The 22,731-nt window shown below is 43.4% G+C and overlaps 1 protein-coding gene across 1 annotated transcript; it reads left to right on the plus strand.

Annotated features, from left to right (window-relative positions):
* Positions 1-146: 146 nt before the first annotated feature.
* Positions 147-21,924, plus strand: prdm15 (PR domain containing 15; the record flags this gene model as incomplete). Its single annotated transcript, XM_080549442.1, has 23 exons — positions 147-177; positions 437-530; positions 1,271-1,424; positions 1,531-1,683; positions 2,184-2,373; positions 3,027-3,242; positions 3,859-4,012; positions 4,565-4,686; positions 4,882-4,976; positions 5,782-5,869; positions 8,710-8,877; positions 9,128-9,222; positions 9,492-9,623; positions 12,999-13,151; positions 13,275-13,438; positions 15,299-15,378; positions 15,494-15,613; positions 16,952-17,083; positions 17,313-17,396; positions 17,509-17,684; positions 20,545-20,625; positions 20,727-20,939; positions 21,292-21,924. The coding sequence occupies 23 exons, from the start codon at positions 147-149 to the stop codon at positions 21,808-21,810; spliced, it is 3,414 nt and encodes a 1,137-aa protein (XP_080405568.1). The 3' UTR covers positions 21,811-21,924.
* Positions 21,925-22,731: the final 807 nt, after the last annotated feature.

Raw genomic sequence — 22,731 nt, forward strand, 5'->3', positions numbered from 1 at the left:
GTATAGAGATGGCCCTACATGTGGTCCATGCTTTCAATTCTTTGATGACACTTTGATGACCAAATGTCATTATGTTTTTAAGAGTTCATAGTGTTTTTGTGTTCACATCATTAACTGCACTTTTTCTGACCTTCTAGATCGTCATAATGACTGAACCAATGCCAGATGAGTTCATCTGTGAGTACACATCTGGAAACATCTTCCATTATTAGATTATATTTCTGACAGTGGCATGGTGACCATGCTCATTGACAGGTGTGTGTGTGTGTGTGTGTGTGTGTGTGTGTGCGTGTGTGTGTGCGCGTGTGTGCGTGTGTGTGTGTGTGCGTGTGCGCGCGCATGTGCGTGTGTGTGCGCGCGAGCGTGTGCGTGTGTGTGTGTTTTAGATCTTTAGAGAGTTTGTGATGTCTGATATGAGCCTTTCCTGTTGTGTCAGGGTGTGAGGACTGTGGTCAGTACCATGACTCTGAGTGTCCTGAGCTGGGCCCGGTGGTGACCGTGCAGGACTCGTTCGTTCTGAGCCGAGCTCGGTGAGTAAATGACCAGAATGCAAGACACACACATGGTATACTGGCAGCACTAAAAGACTTCTCCACATAACTGGCTGCCTATGGATGTAGCAGGTTGCAAAATTCGAATAAGTTTGGGAAGCTTTCCGATCATTTCCAATGTTTCCATATTGAAACCCGTAGGGAAACTTTGGAAATTACCAGAAAGTTTCCCAAACTTACAGGAATTTTGCAACCCTAGTTCCATCTGACGCCTGCCTGCCTGTCTGCTTTCCCTGTTACTGGACAGTTTCCATCACACCCACCATGCTAGATCAGCAATCCCTGACAACTCCCTTGTCTTTTTTTTTAGATTGCTCTTGAGTCTCAGAAGAGAAACATGTTATCATCTCATTCCCTGCCCCGCTGGTCACTCAACATAACACACACATCAACATAACACACACATCAACAACACACACATCAACATAACACACACATCAACATAACACACATCCTGGTCCTTTTCTTCCAATGGCTGTTAACCTGTAGGCAGCTACAGTCATGTTGTTAACCTGTAGGCAGCTACAGTCATGTTGTTAACCTGTAGGCAGCTACAGTCATGTTGTTAACCTGTAGGCAGCTACAGTCATGTTGTTAACAGGTAGGCAGCTATAGTCATGTTGTTAACAGGTAGGCAGCTACAGTCATGTTGCTTTAAACCTGACACTCAGGGACCAAATGGAGTCATATGAAGTTATAACATGTGTATTGTGGGCCAGGTCCTCTCTGCCAAACAGTCTGGAGATCAGACAGGTGCCGGGCGGGAAGGAGGGGGTGTTTGTCCACCGTCTGTTGGTCAAGAGAACCAGGTTTGGACCCTTTGAGGCCAAGAGAGTGACCCACCTGGACAAAGATGGGCCATTTCCTCTGAAGGTGCGTTCACAACCCCTCATATGTATGTATATGTGCATATCATGTCATTTGGTGCTAATTCTACTGTCTGTGTTCTTTGGCCTTTTGCTTGCTTTGCCATGGGCAGATCTTCCAGAAGGATGACCATGTGGTGTATTTTGACTCCGCCAATGAGGACGACTGCAACTGGATGATGCTGGTGCGTCCAGCCTCCGACCACAAGCACCAGAACCTGACTGCTTACCAGCAGGATGATGAGATCTACTTCAACACCTCTCAGGTGACACATTTCACTGCCCCAACTAACGCAACTGAGCCATTTACATTGACATTTTTGGCATTTAGCAGACGCCTTATTCCAAAGCGACTTACAATCAATACATTTGACTAAGGAAGTGAATCATCAATTCACCAGTTCTAGCAGGAGGCGTAATCTAGCTCAGGCCCGGGGCCACTGGCAGTCGTCGTGAAAAAGTATTTAATTATTTTTATTTTATAGACACTGGAGACACAGTGCAAGGGGGGCAGTAGAGTCTTAGGAGGCATAGTATTAGAGGCAAAGTAGAGCCCACTTCCATTTTCTGTCAGTAAATTGGTCCTCTATTGGTCCTCAGTGCACTCACTGCAACGTAAGTCGCTTTGGATAAAAGCGTCAGCTAAATGGCTGTTATTATTATAATAGCTATTATTATTATATAAAAAATTTCTTTTTTCAATTGAAAGGGACATAGTTCCACCTTGTATTGTAAACCTGTGCCTGTCTCTCTGTCCTCTCCTAAGGACGTGCTGCCCGGGACGGAGCTGAGGGTCTGGTACGGGGCCTTTTATGCCAAAAAGATGGAGAGGCCGATGCTGAAGCCCCTTGTCCCTCCGCCTGCAGCAGAAGCGGAGACGTCCTCCATCAAGCCAGAGGGGACTTTGGTGAAAACCGGAGCATCGCTGCCCCTAGTGGTTGGAGAGAATGATGCAGGTAGGGTCTGTCAGAGATTCTATGACTACTTATTTACATCTGCAGCCTCACAGAACAGCTGTTTCTCAGAGACATCTGCCAAAAAACTCAAACCAGCTGTCAAACAAGTGAATTGTGACCCTTTTCTGTCACAGCTCAGCCTGGCTCATGTCATTAATCCATACGAATGAATGCTTCTAATATATTTGGCATAATGGCAGTGGCCCTCTTTTGGAGTTTTAGAGTTTTGGAGTTGTGTGCAGCCATAATGAAACCCCCCTACTATTCTGCTTGGTTGACATTCCTCATGTGTTGTCTTCAGGAGGGCCGGGCCAGGAGTGGGTGTGTAAAGTGTGTCCAGCCGCATTTCTGGAGCCACAGCTCCTGACCGGTGAGTGACTCACACCACGAACCATAGAACCATAGAACCATAGAACCACAGAACAAGAGGAAAGTGGAAATATGAAGCCGTGTGCTATTTGGATTGCTGCTTGAGCTAAGAAACCGCTCCTCATTCACAGACATTTTTCCCGTTCCTTAAACCTCTAATTCTCCTAATGCAGGTAGCAGTCTATCTTTCTGTCTTCCTAGTTATCTAGGAAAGGAGTATTTCTCTGTTCTGTTTACAATTTTAAGTCCCATTTGCCAATAGTGTCACCTGTTTTTGATCTCAGACCACCTGCTGAGCCACCTGCAAGAAGTGAAGAGTGTAGCCCCGCCCCCTGACGACCAGCCCAATCAGCAGGAGGCAGAGCTGGTAACCCTTAACAACGCACTCAACCCTGAGCCCGCTGCTCCTCCTCAGCCAACTCTGAAGAGAAAGCTGGGCAAGGGGAAGAAGGCGAAAGGACGCAAGGCCAGACTGGTAGTCACGGCAGGCGCTAACCCAGGTGAGACAGGGAGCAAGCTCCAATCAACGTCAGTTGTACATTAGTAATAATAATAATAATAATAATAATACATTGGACTTATATAGCGCTTTTCTAGACACTCAAAGACGCTTTACAAACTGAAAAGATAGAGTAGTAATAATAAAAAGAAACAAAAGGTAAATAGAAGAAAGTATAGGGGCCTAATTAAGGTAGTGCAGGGGACACATGGGAAGGGGAGGGGGAGAGGGTTAACTGGTGAAGGCGAGCTTGAAGAGGCGGGTTTTGAGGGCCTGTTTAAATGTTGGCTGGGTGTTGGCCTGTCTGATGTGGTTGGGGAGGGCGTTCCAGAGGGACGGGGCTGCGGCTGAAAAGGCCCTATCACCCCAGGTCCGGAGCTTGGTCCTGGTGGTCTTGAGGGTGGTTTGGTCATCAGACCTGAGGCAGCGGGAGGGGGTGTGGAGGGGGACGAGGTCGGCAAGGTAGGAGGGGGCCAGATTGTTGAGTAGTGGTGAGTGGTGAGTAGGATTTTGAATTGGATCCTGTATTTGACCGGGAGCCAGTGTAGGTTTAGTAGCGTTTATTGATCATCACATTCATATGTTGAGCTGTGATCTCTACTCCTCCCTACCTGGAGACGCTGAGCCCTCAGACGGCGTGGAGAAGCCCCCCAGCGTGGCCTCTGCAGAGGGGGAAGAGGCCGTCATGGAGGAGAACAGCCTGATGATCGGCCCTGACGGTGTAGCGGTCACTGTGCCCCAGATGACTCGGACCCTCCTCTCCTCTGGGAAGTGAGTACAGCACTAACTTTACTGACATGACTTGGTCTAAGTGGTTCTATGTTCTAAGACACACCATCTCCTGTTATAAGACGCACCATCTCCTGCTGCTATCCTTCAACTACAAAAGCGTCCTCCTCGAATTCATGAAAAGTTAAGTTAACAGATCACTAACTCTGCTCTCCACCCCCCGCACCAACCTACGGACCTTCGGGGGCAGAGCTTTCAGCGTGGCAGCTCCCACCCTCTGGAACTCTCTCCCCACAGCGATCCGCAATGCCCCCCCCACCCTGGACACTTTCAAATCAGCCCTCAAAACCCACCTGTTCTCTAAGGCCTTTGGCCCCTAGTCTAGTTTCGTCACTCTCGTTGTCTTTGTTTCTTTGCTTTGTTTTTCTGTCTGTCTGTCTGACTGTCTGTCTATGAAACCGGTTAAGCGTCCTTGGGTTTGAGAAAGGCGCTATATAAATCTAAGCTATTGTTATTGTTATTGTTATTGTTATTGTTATTATTATTATTATTATTAATAAAGGTGTTAAAAGGTGTTTCTCTGGCTCCCCTCAGGTCTGGGTTAAAGAAGAGGTTCCTCAAACAGGGAGGGGAGCATAAGCGCTTGTACCAGTGTGTCCTCTGTAACAAGGTGTTCCAGAACAGCAGCAACCTCAACAGACACATTCGCTCTCACGGTAACAAGCCTTCCTTCCTTCCTGCTCCTCTCTCTCTTTTCCTTTTTGTTCTTTCCTCATGTGGAGGTAGCATCTGAAGTGTGTTCATCCCTGTTATATTCTTAAAATGTTTTATATGTAAACATTAGTCTGTGTCTGTGTCTGTGTCTGTGTCTGTGTGTGTGTGTTGCGAATTGTCTGTCCCTGCCCTCTTAGGTGACAAGCTGTTCAAATGTGACGAATGTGACAAGATGTTCAGCCGCAAAGAGAGTTTGAAGCAGCACATCTCCTACAAGCACAGCAAGACCCTGGTAGGAGCTCCACCTCAGCTCACCTCATTAGAGGGTCCAGAGGCCCACCTCTAACAGCATCCCCTGTCGTCTTGGCTTTCTGCACGATCCTGTTGCTGTTTCTATTGAAATGCTCAAAGCTCATTGGTGTCGCGGGGCGGCTGTGGCGCAGAAGGTAGAGCCGCTGTCTAATGATCGCAAGGTTGGCAGATCGGCGGTTCGAGCCCCGGCTGGCCACATGTCGAAGTGTCCTTGGGCAAGACACTGAACCCCGAATTGCTCCCAGTGAGCGGGCCGGTGCCTTGCATGGCAGCTTGCCGCCATCGGTGTGTGAATGTGTGTGTGAATGGGTGAATGAGAGGCCGTTGTTTCCAAGCTGTTATCCAAGCTCTTTGGATAAAGCATGGTTCCCGCGCTGGTCTGAAAAAGCCATAAAGTTTAAAATCCAGTAAATCCAATTTCAAGGGCTAAAAAGGTCCCGAATTTCAGTTATTCTGTAAAAAAATTAGGTGTTAGGTCTTAAAAATTAGATCCTGCAAGGAAATCAGTCCGACCACATCTATTTACGCAGAAATTAATCAAGCTGGAACCCAAAAAATGCCAATTCGCTTCCTTTTTTGTCTGTATAGCAGTGAAATCTGATAATTTCATCACCTCGAGGATGACAAAAAGCTACCATATGGTGTCGCGAATAGGTCTAAAATTCTATTCAAAGAGGTCTAAAAAGGTCTTAAATTTGACTTGTTGAAACTTGTAGGAACCCTGTAAAGGCGCTATATAAGTGCAGTCCATTTACCATTTACCATGTGTCTGTGTGTCCCCTCAGCCTGACATGGAGTACAGATACAAGTGCAACACCTGTGAGAAGGCTTTCCGTGTCGAAAACGCCTTACGCTTCCACAACTGCAGGACAGGTAGGAGTTCTCTCCTTCTCGCTTTGCCCTCACTCTTGATAGTGCTGCATGACATAATATGGATGACAGACATGTACATACTGTAGTTTCACATGTATACTGTAGTTTAACATGTACATACTGTAGTTTAACATGTACATACTGTAGTTTAACATGTATACTGTAGTTTAACATGAACATACTGTAGTTTAACATGTACATACTGTAGTTTAACATGTACATACTGTAGTTTAACATGTATACTGTAGTTTAACATGAACATACTGTAGTTTAACATGTACATACTGTAGTTTAACATGTACATACTGTAGTTTAACATGAACATACTGTAGTTTAACATGTACATACTGTAGTTTAACATGTACATACTGTGTAGTTTAACATGTATATACTGTAGTTTAACATGAACATACTGTAGTTTAACATGTACATACTGTAGTTTAACATGAACATACTGTAGTTTAACATGAACATACTGTAGTTTAACATGAACATACTGTAGTTTAACATGTACATACTGTAGTTTAACATGAACATACTGTAGTTTAACATGTACATACTGTAGTTTAACATGTACATACTGTAGTTTAACATGTACATACTGTAGTTTAACATGAACATACTGTAGTTTAACATGTACATACTGTAGTTTAACATGAACATACTGTAGTTTAACATGTAGATACTGTAGTTTAACATGTACATACTGTAGTTTAACATGTACATACTGTAGTTTGACATGAACATACTGTAGTTTAACATGTACATACTGTAGTTTAACATGAACATACTGTAGTTTAACATGAACATACTGTAGTTTAACATGTACATACTGTAGTTTAACATGTACATACTGTAGTTTAACATGAACATACTGTAGTTTAACATGTACATACTGTAGTTTAACATGTACATACTGTAGTTTAACATGAACATACTGTAGTTTAACATGTACATACTGTAGTTTAACATGTATACTGTAGTTTAACATGAACATATTGTAGTTTAACATGTACATACTGTAGTTTAACATGTACATACTGTAGTTTAACATGAACATACTGTAGTTTAACATGTATACTGTAGTTTAACATGAACATACTGTAGTTTAACATGTACATACTGTAGTTTAACATGTACATACTGTAGTTTAACATGAACATACTGTAGTTTAACATGTACATACTGTAGTTTAACATGTACATACTGTAGTTTAACATGAACATACTGTAGTTTAACATGTACATACTGTAGTTTAACATGTACATACTGTAGTTTAACATGAACATACTGTAGTTTAACATGTACATACTGTAGTTTAACATGAACATACTGTAGTTTAACATGAACATACTGTAGTTTAACATGTACATACTGTAGTTTAACATGAACATACTGTAGTTTAACATGAACGTATTGTAGTTTAACATGAACATACTGTAGTTTAACATGAACATACTGTAGTTTAACATGTACATACTGTAGTTTAACATGTACATACTGTAGTTTAACATGTAGATATGTAGTTTAACATGAACATACTGTAGTTTAACATGTACATACTGTAGTTTAACATGAACATACTGTAGTTTAACATGAACATACTGTAGTTTAACATGTACATACTGTAGTTTAACATGAACATACTGTAGTTTAACATGAAGATACTGTAGTTTAACATGTACATACTGTAGTTTAACATGAACATACTGTAGTTTAACATGTACATACTGTAGTTTAACATGTACATACTGTAGTTTAACATGTAGATATGTAGTTTAACATGAACATACTGTAGTTTAACATGTACATACTGTAGTTTAACATGTACATACTGTAGTTTAACATGACATTACATACAGTACATACTGTAGTTTAACATGTACATACTGTAGTTTAACATGAACATACTGTAGTTTAACATGAACATACTGTAGTTTAACATGAACATACTGTAGTTTAACATGTACATACTGTAGTTTAACATGAACATACTGTAGTTTAACATGTACATACTGTAGTTTAACATGAACATACTGTAGTTTAACATGTACATACTGTAGTTTAACATGAACATACTGTAGTTTAACATGTACATACTGTAGTTTAACATGTACATACTGTAGTTTAACATGTATATACTGTAGTTTAACATGTACATACTGTAGTTTAACATGTACATACTGTCTGTAGTTTAACATGTACATACTGTAGTTTAACATGAACATACTGTAGTTTAACATGAACATACTGTAGTTTAACATGAACATACTGTAGTTTAACATGTACATACTGTAGTTTAACATGTACATACTGTAGTTTAACATGAACATACTGTAGTTTAACATGTACATACTGTAGTTTAACATGAACATACTGTAGTTTAACATGTACATACTGTAGTTTAACATGTACATACTGTAGTTTAACATGAACATACTGTAGTTTAACATGTACATACTGTAGTTTAACATGTACATACTGTAGTTTAACATGAACATACTGTAGTTTAACATGTACATACTGTAGTTTAACATGTACATACTGTAGTTTAACATGAACATACTGTAGTTTAACATGAACATACTGTAGTTTAACATGAACATACTGTAGTTTAACATGAACATACTGTAGTTTAACATGTATATACTGTAGTTTAACATGTACATACTGTAGTTTAACATGAACATACTGTAGTTTAACATGTACATACTGTAGTTTAACATGAACATACTGTAGTTTAACATGTATATACTGTAGTTTAACATGAACATACTGTAGTTTAACACGTATATACTGTGTAGTTTAACTGGTTGTGTGTCCGTCCTCCCATGTCGTAGATGACAAGACGTTCCAGTGTGAGATCTGCTCGCGGTTCTTCTCCACCAACAGTAATCTGTCCAAGCACAAGAAGAAGCACGGGGAGAAGCTGTACGCCTGTGAGATCTGCAGCAAGATGTTCTACCGCAAGGACGTCATGCAGGACCACCAGAGGAGACATGCGGTCGGTCAGTACTGGGGACTGGAGCAGCAACATGTTTTATTAGTGGGGAAATGATCTGAATGAATTCTATCCTGGATGGATACAGTTAGGCAACTGTTGAACCATGTATACCAGGCAGGTTACCTCCATAGCCACGGCTTTGTTCAGCTGTACTACAAGTACACACCCTTTGATCCTGATGAATTTCAGTTGAGGGAATCGACTTAGATTTCACAAAGACCTCAGTTGTACTGTTCCTGTATGTGTCTCTGCAGGCCCAAAGCACATGAAGAGAGAGGAGTTTGAGGCCAATGGGGAGGAGGGGACCAAGTACAGGAAGGAGCCGTCAGCCTGCCCTGTCTGTGGGAAGGTGAGAGGCAGAGACACCAGGAGGAGGCATGGCGTGGAGTCACATGACTCAACCAAAACCTGTCGTTAAAGAATACAACGTTCTACGACTCTGTGAGATATGATTGAAGTTGTGTCATTGACTCATGAGGCATGTGTGTGTGTGTGTGTGTGTGTGTGTGTGTGGGTCTGTGTCTGTGTCTGTGTGTGTCTGTCTGTGTCTGTCTGTGTCTGTCTGTGTCTGTGTGTGTGTTTGTCTGTCTGTGTGTCTGCGTGCGTGTGTTCGTGCAGGTGTTTTCCTGCAGGAGTAACATGAACAAGCATCTGTTGACTCACGGGGATAAAAAGTACACCTGTGAGATATGCGGCCGCAAATTCTTCCGAGTGGATGTCCTGAGGGACCATATACACGTGCACTTTAAGGTGAGAAGCTCCAGCCCGTTGAAAGTGTAAAAGGTCATAGTAAGTGTTTTATTTGGTGTAATGATCTCGATACTATTTTCCAAACTTACTACGTGACGAAGTTGTGAGCCAAGTGGCATGTCCACTATGGAGGTGTGTCCAAGAAATTAGGAATGAGTGAAATTCGAAAATGTGTACCGGTAACCCTAACCCTAAAAGTTGTCCGTTTTATGGCATTAACCATGTATTTAGATAATCGATAACCTGCCCTATTAGTCGGAAAGTGCGTGCTAGCACTGTGTAGTAAGTCTGTCTATCCATCCGTAGGGCAGTCCTTTAATAACAGATGTTCCTGATATTGTTCCGAATATCCTTTTCAAAAAATGCAGGTTGAGAGAGGACGCTGGCGTTGCTTGTTCTCCGCTTCTCCGCTCGAAATCTAGGTGTGATTGCAGTATACAGAGTAGATTGTCCTACAAACACACTTAGACTTAGATTTCTAAAATGTATTAGATCCCTATACTTTATTTTATTTTATTTTTTTGTTTCTTTTTACTATTACTACTCGATCTTTACAGTTTGTAAAGCGTCTTTGAGTGTCCAGAAAAGCGCTATATAAGTCTAATGTATTATTATTATTATTATTATTATTATTATTATTATTATTATTATTATAGTAAGAGGGATACACAGTTACAATAGATGCATGTTGGTGTTCCTGCTAAACCCTCCTCCTCCCTCCTCATGTAGGACATAGTCCTGATGTTATTGCTAAATGGACTGCCCTTATATAGCGCCTTTATCCAACGGCCTCTCATTCACCCATTCACCCGTTCACACACACATTCACACACCAATGGCGGCAAGCTACCATGCAAGGCGCCGGCCCGCTCACTGGGAGCAATTTGGGGTTCAGTGTCTTGCCCGAGGACACCTCGACATGTGGCCAGCCTGGGTGCGAACCGCCGATCTGCCGACCTTGCGATCATTAGACAGCGGCTCTACCTCCTGCGCCACAGCTGATGTTACTGCTAACCCTCCTCCCTCCTCCCTCCTCATGTAGGGCATAGTCCTGATGTTACTGCTAACCCTCCTCCCTCCTCATGTAGGGCATAGTCCTGATGTTACTGCTAACCCTCCTCCCTCCTCATGTAGGGCATAGTCCTGATGTTACTGCTAACCCTCCTCCCTCCTCCCTCCTCCCTCCCCATGTAGGACATAGTCCTGATGTTACTGCTAACCCTCCTACCTCCTCCCTCCTCCCTCCTCATGTAGGACATAGTCCTGATGTTACTGCTAACCCTCCTACCTCCTCCCTCCCCATGTAGGGCATAGTCCTGATGTTACTGCTAACCCTCCTCCCTCCTCCCTCCTCCCTCCCCATGTAGGGCATAGTCCTGATGTTACTGCTAACCCTCCTCCCTCCTCCCTCCTCATGTAGGACATAGTCCTGATGCTACTGCTAACCCTCCTCCCTCCTCCCTCCTCATGTAGGACATAGTCCTGATGTTACTGCTAACCCTCCTCCCTCCCCCCTCCTCATGTAGGGCATAGTCCTGATGTTACTGCTAACCCTCCTCCCTCCTCCCTCCTCATGTAGGACATAGTCCTGATGTTACTGCTAACCCTCCTACCTCCTCCCTCCTCCCTCCTCATGTAGGACATAGTCCTGATGTTACTGCTAACCCTCCTCCCTCCTCCCTCCCCATGTAGGGCATAGTCCTGATGTTACTGCTAACCCTCCTCCCTCCTCCCTCCTCATGTAGGACATAGTCCTGATGTTACTGCTAACCCTCCTCCCTCCTCCCTCCCCATGTAGGGCATAGTCCTGATGTTACTGCTAACCCTCCTCCCTCCTCCCTCCTCCCTCCCCATGTAGGACATAGTCCTGATGTTACTGCTAACCCTCCTCCCTCCTCCCTCCTCCCTCCTCATGTAGGACATAGTCCTGATGCTACTGCTAACCCTCCTCCCTCCTCCCTCCTCCCTCCCCATGTAGGACATAGTCCTGATGTTACTGCTAACCCTCCTCCCTCCTCCCTCCTCATGTAGGACATAGTCCTGATTAGGGTTGGGTATCGTTTGGGTTTTATCCGGTACCGGTACCTAACCGATACTTTAAAAACGGTACCGGTACCAAAACGGTACTTCATTCGGTACTTTTGATTTTTTTAAATGACATATATATATATATATATATATATATATATATATAATAATAACACGGTCGACAACATTAAACAGCTTTTCACTTTTTTATTGCTGAGGCACAATATATATTAGTTAAATATACACTCAAATTAAAATAAATGAAAATAAAACTCCTGCTGACTGAGGCACAATATATATATATATATATATATATATATATATATATATATATATATATATATATATATATATATATATATATAATATTACAGTTAAATATACACTCAAATAAAAAATAAATAAAAATAAAACTCCCACCTCAGCAATTCTTTTGCAAAAAGATCAGCATATTTGCCTTCTCTGGCAAAATACGACACCTCTCTTGACTTTTTTATTGTCATTTTGACTTTTGTTTTGTTTTGACATAATTGTCTAATGGCACAGATTTATAAACATAAAGTAAACAAATATTGTTTTCACGTCACTTTACCTGAAACTGAACGACACAGCGCGGAGCGAATTCCCTGGTAAAACGTTTCTCTCCCCCCGCTGTCAACGGGAGTCGTCAACCAGGAAGCGGTGCTGAGAGAGCAAGACACGGATCTACCGGCATTTGACTGCCGCTGGACTGAGGAACACCATAGGCACAGCACATCGCCATAATAGCGATAAAGTGTGAATGATTTTAAGCATTTTGAGCACTTCGCGTTGTTTTCGTCGAGTCGGGTGAAATGCAGCCACACTTTAGAACGCTGCTTCATTAGGGCCTTCGGCATTCTCGGTGACCTCGTAGCTAGGCTAGCTAGCGAAATTCGATAATATTATTATGATTATGATGATGATAATAATAATAATAATAATAATACAATAATACAATAATACAATAATACAATCACTAACTATATTACTACACTTACTATAAACTCACTCTTCTTAAGTTCTCAACACAACTGCTCACCTCACTACCACGACACGCACTGATTGGAAATGTAACAGGCGATGTCACGTCACGACTCAAGTCACGTGTGGTTGACTGTTGCATGACACCGGACACCAGGGGATTTTTTTGTTGTTGAAAAGTACCGAAATGAGGTACCGAAATCTCCTTTGCGATTCGGTACGGGTACATACCGAATGTAAAGTAACCGGTACCTACCGGTACCGATTTTCGGTACCCAACCCTAGTCCTGATGCTACTGCTAACCCTCCTCCCTCCTCCCTCCCCCCTCCTCCCTCCTCATGCAGGACATCGCCCTGATGGACGAGCAGGACAGGGAGGAGTTCATCAGGAAGATCGGCATCTCGGTGGACGACAGCGACGACTTTGATGACGACCAGGAGGAGGAGGAGGAGGAAGACGACCCAGAGCACCACAAGTACAACTGCAAGAAGTGTCAGGTCAGTTTCTCACACACTCACACACACACACACACACACACACACACACACACACACACACACACATCAAACTCACACTCTCTATGGCCTGTATCATATTGTTGTGTCTCTGTGTTTGCCTAGGTGACATTTGCTAAGGGCAGAGACTACCTAAAGCACATCATGGACCTGCACAAAGAGAGAGGCTACGGTTGTGTCATCTGCAACCGACGCTTTGCACTGAAGGCCACCTACAACGCCCACCTGGTTATCCACAGAGAGCAGCTCCCTGACCCGGCTGTCCAGCGGTGAGACTGGGGGGCGGTGAGGAGATCCAGGGATGATGGACCTCGGGGAACTAGTCCTGATGCACAGAGAGATAAGGGTTAAGACATCTCGGACAGTCTAAAGCCCTGTCCGGACGGCATATAAATTACCTGAGGACCTCGGTAATATATGTTTTACCTGGGGTAATTCGGTAATTTTTATCCCGTCCGGACCGACCATGTCAGTGATTTACTCCGGGGACCCCAGTAATTATTCCGGCTGGAATTACCTACTGTGTTTCAGCAAACCCTGAGGTCCTCAGGTGATTTTATTACCTTCCGGATTGACATGTCAGTAATTGGTACGCATTGCATGATTTTGCGCGATATTAATACTAGAATTTACCGTTTTTACCGGGGTAGCTCTGTGCAAACAATGGATGTGGATGACATTATTAACTCCCTTGAATCTCCACTATCGGATAACCAAACCACCTAAAAGGTTAATCGACGACGACGATGTAAGTGACGATGGACTGATTTCTTCTTCTGAACCAGTTCTAGCGAATTTACCTAACATTAGCTTGTAAACTGTGCAGTTTGTATGGTCTGGATCACTCTATAAATCACGGTGTCTGACAAACACACAGGGATGAAGTTAGGGGTGGGAATCGCAAGGTAACTGACGTATTGATAACCGTACAATATTACCCCCCGATAATCTATACATTGTAAGAGAAAATTCATCAACGATACATCCCAATATCTGTTAACTGATATTTCATAACGTGGTTCCAGTGTTAGCAGCATTCGGCAGAAACCTTCGTTTTCCACACCCCTGTACCGGCGAAGGTCCTTGAATGAATGAATGAATGAATGAGCCCTCGGGGAGTTAAAGTTTGTTTTGAAATATAATCTTTCGAGACTTTAGATCTCGTATCTGTTTTTCCCCGCTTTGCGCCATTTCAGCCATTCATCTTCTTAATTTTAATAACATCAAAACATTCTGATAGAACATCGACATGCTAGAAACACATAACTACACATAATTAGATGCTCACACAGGGCCAAACGCGAACACATCCCAAAACGAAAGTATTTACAAATTATGAGTATTTCGTGATCGTTAAACTGCTGTTTATTATATCGAGTGGGTACTTTAAAACGTAAAGTTTCGTGTTATGAAAAAAACGAGTCTGCGAGTGGTGTCGGCTGCATTTGTAAATTCGCTCTGGAAATCTGATCAGCAGTCATGGAATGCCTCTTGTCCAATCAAATGACTTGTTGTTGCTACACGTGCGTTGTGTTGTGGGTCTGACAAAATATCCGGCGGGAACAGCTTCTTCTTCTGTGATGTTAAATGGCAACTTGCACGCGAAACGCAAACATGCATGGAGATTTTTTATTCCATCCGGATCAGTCATTAAAATCACTGGGGTCCTAGGGTAAAACAATATTACCGAGGTCCTCAGGTAATTTATATGCCGTCCGGACAGGGCTTATGGCAGCGATTCCCAACCTATGGGCAAAAATCATGGGCAAAATATTTTTTTTATAATCGTTTTCTTTTTACAAAAACGTTTAATTAAAAAAAGACATGCATGGTAGTGTATTTTATTCTTTAAAACCTTTAAAAATGCATCATCAATGTGCTACTACTAGGCCTACTGCACTATACTGTATGTGTGATGATTGTATGATGATGCATATGAAATATCCAATAAGAATAATGATGAGTAAAATGTACGCGTGTGTAAAATGCCTGTGTGGACCACAAATACTTTTGAGATTTTTAAGTGGCCTTGAGTCCAAAAAGGTTGGGAACCGCTGGTCTAAGTAATAGTTAGTCATAAATATGGCAGGGGTGTGTCATAAATGTGGTACTTGTTTCATCTTGAAAAGGTACATCCATCCTTGCGAAATGTGCGGCAGAATCTTCAACAGCATCGGCAACCTGGAGAGACACAAGATCATCCACACAGGTGAACCTCACGTTTTAAACTAAGACGCTCTCTGAAATAGATACATGCACACACACACAACTTCTCCTTTCATTATGCCCGTCTATGTTATATGATATATGATATGTCCTCTCAGGTGTGAAGAGCCACGGGTGTGACCAGTGTGGGAAGTCCTTCGCCAGGAAGGACATGCTGAAGGAGCACCTGAGGGTTCACGACAACATCCGGGACTTCCTGTGTGCCGAGTGTGGGAAAGGTACAATAATAATAATAATAATTAATAATAATAATAATTCATTGTATTTATATAGTGCTTTTCCGGGGCTCAAAGACACTGACAATATGGGAAAAACAGAAAACACAGAAACAACAAGCAACAGATAACATGAGCACATAGAACACAGAGTTAACGAACAGGGAACAATTAACACAGCAATGTCCAGGGGGGGAGGGGGGTGGCAGGGTTAGGGGAGATGGTTAGGGGTAGGGAGGGGGGTGGCAGGGTTAGGGGAGATGGTTAGGTGTAGGGGAGGTTGTATGCATGGGAGAACGGGTAGGTTTTGAGGTGGGATTTAAAAGTGGAGAGTGAGGGTGAGTCTTTGAGTGGTTGAGGGAGAGAGTTCCAGAGGCGGGGTGAAGCCATCACCATAACAACTCGCCTTATTGAGTCTGAAATAGTTAGCAGTCACCACTCTGTTGTTTAGAACACAAGTTAGCATAGTTATGATGTACAGTGTACTTAGAATCATAACTTAAAGATGCATTCAAATTCAAGCTTTCTAAAAGCTTCCTAATGGTTGTAATGACTTTAATCGGTAACGATCAGGGAACGAGAAAGAAGTATTTCATTTCCGAATGGCGTTTTTTGTAAACCTACCGGCCAGGGTGTTCTAGGGGAGGGGACTCGCCCATGTTCATCTTTCTGTCTCTGGCGGCTGCCTCTTGGAGTCGTGCGTACATGCAGAAACACAACGAATGTCCGACACTGCAAATCCATTTCTCGGGGGTTGTATTATTATTAGGGGGGATGTTGTTTGGAACTTCGAACAAAATGTTGCTGCATTGGCCAGAGGCGGCAGATTTCCAACAGACTTGCTCATTTAAACCTCCGGTCATCTTTTCTCTTGTAGAAACTACTTTGCAATAACCATGGGAATAGTGCAATGTTCTATAACCGTGCAATATGTTTACATTCTTGTGATAAGGGTCATATACTATATATAAGTCTACTAGTCCATATGTTTATATGTTTATAAAAGTACACAGTTACATGCTAACTCCCCCCTGTCTATATACCCCCCTGTGAATAGCCTATAGCATATAGCATATAGTGTATATACCTATAAGTATAGAGTAAAGTATAGAGTAAAGTTCACATAATAGATTCATTCTCAGATCTCTACCTTATCCCCCTATTTTTATTTATATCCCTCCCTATTTATGTATATTTATGTCTCATTCTTGTTCTTTTATTTTCTTAGGACTGTGTTTTATTATCTTAGGACTGTGTTGTTTGTTAGCACCTAGGGTTTGCATTTAAATGTCGTTGTACCTTGTACAATGACAATAAAGATCATTCATTCATTCATTGTAGGGATGAAGACCAAGCATGCCCTGAGACACCACATGAAGCTGCATAAGGGCATCAAAGAGTACGAGTGTAAGGAGTGCAACCGCAAATTCGCCCAGAAAGTCAACATGCTGAAACACTACAAGAGACATACAGGTGAGGCATGTCCAGCAACACCTCCACCAAATATGATTTGTAATATGATTGACACATCCATAGTGGTGGGACCAGGTGTATTGTAAAGAGGCACTTCTCGTGGAGACCATAAGGCAGTCATGTCACTCGCATTTTTCAATGTTCTCTGGCAAGAGATTTGGGACATTCCTGTAAGCTTGTACCTGTACAATAAAGGCGTAGATTGACAGATGTTCTGATGTTCCTACAGGGATAAAAGACTTCATGTGTGAGTTGTGTGGGAAGACCTTCAGTGAGAGGAACACCATGGAAACACACAAACTAATCCATACAGGCAAGTACCCCAAAGGCATTCTCTTCTCAACAAATGTCATAGTTGCGCTTTAAGCCTTAAAGATAGATCTCCTCGTCTCTCAGATGGTTTGTGTTCCTCTCCCCCTCCTCAGTGGGTAAGACATGGGAGTGTGCTGTGTGCGATAAGAAGTATGTGACAGAGTACATGCTGCAGAAGCACGTCCAGCTGACCCATGAGAAGGTGGAGGCCCAGAGCTGCTACCTGTGTTGTACCAAGGTGTCCACCCGGGCCTCCATGAACCGCCACATGCGCCGCAAACACCCTGAGGTAAGCTGGGGGGAGGGGGGGGGGGGTATATCTGCAGTATATTATCAGTGGAATACTCTATAGACCAGTGTTTCTCAACCGGTGGGTCGCAACCCAAAAGTGGGACTCGTTCTGAATGGGTCGCGGAGTCTGGTCAAAAAAAGGAAAAGTCAACTGTTTTTTTTCAACACTAGAAAAGCCAAAAAAAATTCTAACGCTTAGCTTTCAGTGTAAAATACTGTATATTGTGTTCAGCAGCCCCCACCAGCCTGCAATCAACATTCGTTGACAGGGCCTTAATCAAGACAGGGCCTTAATCAATGATCAAAGGGGTTTATAACAATAGGCTAGAATGTGGTCTATGATTAGGTAAATGATTATCGGGAGGGGTGTATAGGTAGGCTACTGTAAAAGGTGTGTTAGGCTTTGTATAAGGCTGTTCGTGAACCAGCTCGGCTTTTTAGTATTTTAGTAGCTAAATAGTAGTAGTAGCTAAATAAACGCAAATTTGATCCAGAGTATGTTAAATGTGGATTTACCTACATTGATGATAAAAAGGGACTGAAACCCCAGTGTGTGGTATGTGGTGATGTGAGCGCTACAAGAGAGCATGAAACCATCAAAACATCCCACGAACAAAGACAAACCGGCGAGTACTTTCAAAGACGACTCCAGGAGCTGAGGGCATCGCAGAAGTGCCTAACATCATCACGTTCCAAACAAGAACAGAATCTTACCACGTAGCTCACTGTATTGCAAAGGCGAAAAAAAAACACACAATAGCAGAAGAGCTTCTCTCACCTGCAGCCATGGTCATGGTCAGACAGGAGCTAGATCAATCGGCGGAGGATAAGCTGAGGACCATACCACTATCGAATGATACCACCGGTCGGTGTGTTGAAGAAATGTCTGGTGACATAAAACAACTGACCACATCGCCCATCCAGGCAAGCACTTACCATGCCTTACAGATGGATGGATCCACGGATATTTCTAACCATGCAATTTGACTTCTTTATGTGAGACATGTATGGGTGGGAGACTTAAAGGAGCAATTTTTCCCGACCACTGCAAAGGCAGAGGACATTTTCAGCACTGTGGAGTTGTACTGTGGAGTTGTACTGTGGAGTTGTACTTGTGTTGTACTTGTGTTGTACTTGTGTTGGACTTGTGTTGGACTTGTGTTGGGTGGCCCAAACTGGGAACAGCGTGGGAATCACAACTGATGGCGCTGCCTCCATGACCGGGAAACATTCAGGGGTGGTGAAGAGAGTTCTTGAACCACTGCTGCTTTCTGCCTAGAGAGGCATTAGAACCACTGCTTTCTGCCTAGAGAGGCATTAGAACCACTGCTTTCTGCATAGAGAGGCATTAGAACCACTGCTTTCTGCATAGAGAGGCATTAGAACCACTGCTTTCTGCATAGAGAGGCATTAGAACCACTGCTTTCTGCATAGAGAGGCATTAGCAGCCACGGTTATGGTGCCAGTACTTGATGAACCACATTAAACAGAGTGCCAAGAACAGCCAGTGTTTTACAAATCTGCGCAGAGACCTGGACTCTGAGCATGTACAGGTGTTGTATCACTCAGAGGTTTGCGGGCTATCATGGGGAAAGGTGTTGTCACGCTTTTACGAACTCAGAACAGAAATCGCAGCCTTCCTGTCAGATAATAAGTCGCCTTATACTGAGCTGTTTGACAACGGAATCTAGCTCACACGAGTTCCATATCTTGCAGATGTGTTCGAGCACCTCAACACATTAAACGTATATGCAAGGGAGGGGACACAATATTTCAGAACAGTCTGACAAAATCACTGCGTTCAAAAAGAAGATTGTGTATCCAAAGATCCAAAGACAGACTCGACATGTTTCCCAACACTTGTCATGAAGCACAACAGCTGGACACAGCGGCTAGAAATGCACTGGAAATAATTCTCACGGCTCATCTCACTAAACTGCAAGCTCGGTTTCACGACTACTTCCCAGAGAAACATGAAGATCATCACTGGATACGTGACCCATTCGGAGTCGACATGGAAAGCGTCACGTTGCCAAGCAACGAAGAGGATCAGCTGGTGGAGCTGTCATGTGATGCTGAAAAGGAAATTGGGTGTGGTAAGCAACGATGCAGATGGGAGAGTATCCGTCCCTCGCCACTCATGCAGTCAAAATATATAATAATCATAATCACCAGGAGCAGCATGCAGTTGTGATGTTCTGTAAGAGTCTCTAGGCACAGAGGGAGGTCGACACAGAGGAACGGTGTGTGAACACGTATTTATTCAAGGTGCACAGCCCCGCAACGCCACCGGCGTGCTAGAGAGCTCTCTGTCTCTCTCTCTCTCTCTCTCTCTCTCTCTCTCTCTCTCTCTCTCTCTCTCTCTCTCTCTCTCTCTCTCTCTCTCTCTCTCTCTCTCTCCCACATGTTCTGTTTATTAATCAGGATCAGTTTGTTATTGCTAGTGTAATGTGCTGTATTTGTTTATTTTATGTTTAAAAAAGGTTATGATGACATTGTGTAAGTGTTTACTAGCCATTTCATGTATAATGTAATAATAGTTATAATAATAATATCTTGGTTTTATATAGTGCCTTTCACAAACCCTAGGATGCTTTACACAGAGACAGCGACTGTACTGTAGAGGGTGGAGAGAAGGCATCTACTTTAGATGGTCTCTGATTGCTGATTCAGACTGCTTCTCCCTGGGCTGTTGCTTATTAAACAGTACTGTAGAAGTCACTCTCTGATGAGAACTGTGAAACACTGAATTCTTTACTGACAGAAGTGGCCCTCTCTAGATCTTAACCACAACCCAGGTGATGAACTTGAGGTCACAGCCTTCTAAACATGTGTGTTGTTCTTGTCTGCTGCCTCAGGTGGTTACCATGAGAATCGATGACTTTGATGACCTCCAAGAAGCCTCCACGATCGACGAATCATCCATCAGCATCGTACATGTAGGTAGTCTGTTACGATGTATGTCGAAAGCTACGGGTAAAAGCGGCGGTCACTGGTAATGGTAACATGTTGCCATGCAATCCCCCCTCCTTCCCCACAGTCTAGCCTCACCCTGGACAAGGAGGGTCTCTCTGGGGAGAAGCAGACACGGACCACACGGTCGCCCAGGAAGAAGCAGAAACGCCTAGAGGAGCCGGAGCTCTCAGACTCAACCTCCGACTCTGACGAGTATGTCGACTTCACCGCTAACAGAGCAGAATTCAACGCCACAGCAGGGGATGAGACCAGCTCTGCTGTGCAAAGTATTCAACAGGTAGGCTATGATAGGCTATCCAATCATAACACAGTCCCTGAGAAATGATCCAATCCATATGTCCCTGATAGATTTATTTTTGTAATACAATTTCATCTTTTGTATTTTTGTTCTGTTTTTGTTGTTGTTGTTGTTGTTGTTGTTGTCATTCTGCTTCTCTTTGTGTCATTGAGCTTGAGGAAGGCACTTTTAAATTAAATATATGATGAATGTATTACTACAGATGAATGTATTACTACAGATGAATGTATTGCTACAGATGAATGTATTACTACAGAGCTCAGGCGTCTATCTCAGTAGAGTTTTGCGTACCGTTTTTACTTTTGAATTGACCCAGTTGATCCTGTTCTAGGTGGTGGTCCTGGCTGACCCCAACGTGACCTCGGCATCCTCCCCCAACAGTTCTGCAGGGATGACCAACATCCCCTCCCACGCTCCCGCCCAGTTCACCAGCCTGCAGCCCGTAGCGGTGGGCCACCTGTCCTCCAGCGACCGGCCCCTCACCATGGACAGCTCCATCCTCACCGTCACCTTCGACACCGTCAGCGGCTCCGCCATGCTTCACAACCGCCCCACCGAGGTCACCCCAGAGGCCGTAGGGCCGAGCGGCACCGCGCCGCATTCGGTCGCCCACTTTATCAACCTCACCACCCTCGTCAACCCCATGGGCCACCCCCTGGAGTCCCCCACCCTGGCCTGGAGGCCCGTCACGCCCGCCGAGGGGGCTCAGGTCACCCCTGGGGCGGAGGGTTCTTCCAGTGAGACCCAGGACGCTCAGACTCAGGCCCCAGAGCAGGTCCAACCCAGCCAGGCCCAGCCACAGGCACCACAGCAGCAGTCCACCTCAGTACAACAGATGTACAGCTACTAGAGTACGGAGGTGCAGGTCACCTCCCACCTGGTAATGGACAGTGGCCACATGGGTGGAGGAAGTCCTATTGTAAAGGCCTATGTGGACACTTTAAATATACTCACCAGATGCCTACATTCCCCATCATGCAACTCTCACATGTGAATGAAGATAAACTGTATAGTTAAAAAAAAAGATAATAAATTGTTCATTTGGTTCACAGTTTGACCAAGATATTGTTTGGATAGAAGAGTTACTACTTAAACCAAAGCAAGACATTGAATATTTGAATGCCTTATCATGATTTGTGAATATTTAAACATGCATGTCTTGCAATATTTATATACTGAATTACTGAGTTACAAAAAGATGAATTTGATTAAATTGTCTGTCGGAAGGTTAAAAGAAAAATAGCTGCAGTCATTGAAATTGCAGGTCTGAGTGGGTTTCACCAGGACGCCAAGACATGAGCAGTCAAGACCAGAAGTATTCAACCAGTAGTGGGGTGGATTTGATTTTGAATGACACGGAGTAATACATGTAGAGAAAAAAAACAGAGGCAAGCAACATGTTTGTGTAGCTGTTTAAGCTTGATTTACTAGCAGATCTGGAGGGTATTCCTCCAACGTCGCTAAAGGAAGATCCAGGCTTATTTTTGCTAAGTCTCGCGAAGATTACATTATATTATATTTTTGGCACTGAATGCATTGCAAAAAACAGAATGTTGTTGTTTTGGCCTGTTTTACCGAATGGAGATCATCCATCCATTATAACACAGGCCAAGACTCCAACTGATCCACCAGATCTCCATGACATACAGTGGGGGAAATAAGTATTTGATCCCCTGCTGATTTTTGTAAGTTTGCCCACTTACAAAGAAATGAACGGTCTATAATTTTAATGGTAGGTTTATTTTAATTATGAGAGACTGAATATCCCCAA

This window comes from Nansenia antarctica (genome assembly GCF_963989245.1).
Source record: "Nansenia antarctica genome assembly, chromosome: 20".
Taxonomy (NCBI): Eukaryota; Metazoa; Chordata; class Actinopteri; order Argentiniformes; family Microstomatidae; genus Nansenia; species Nansenia antarctica.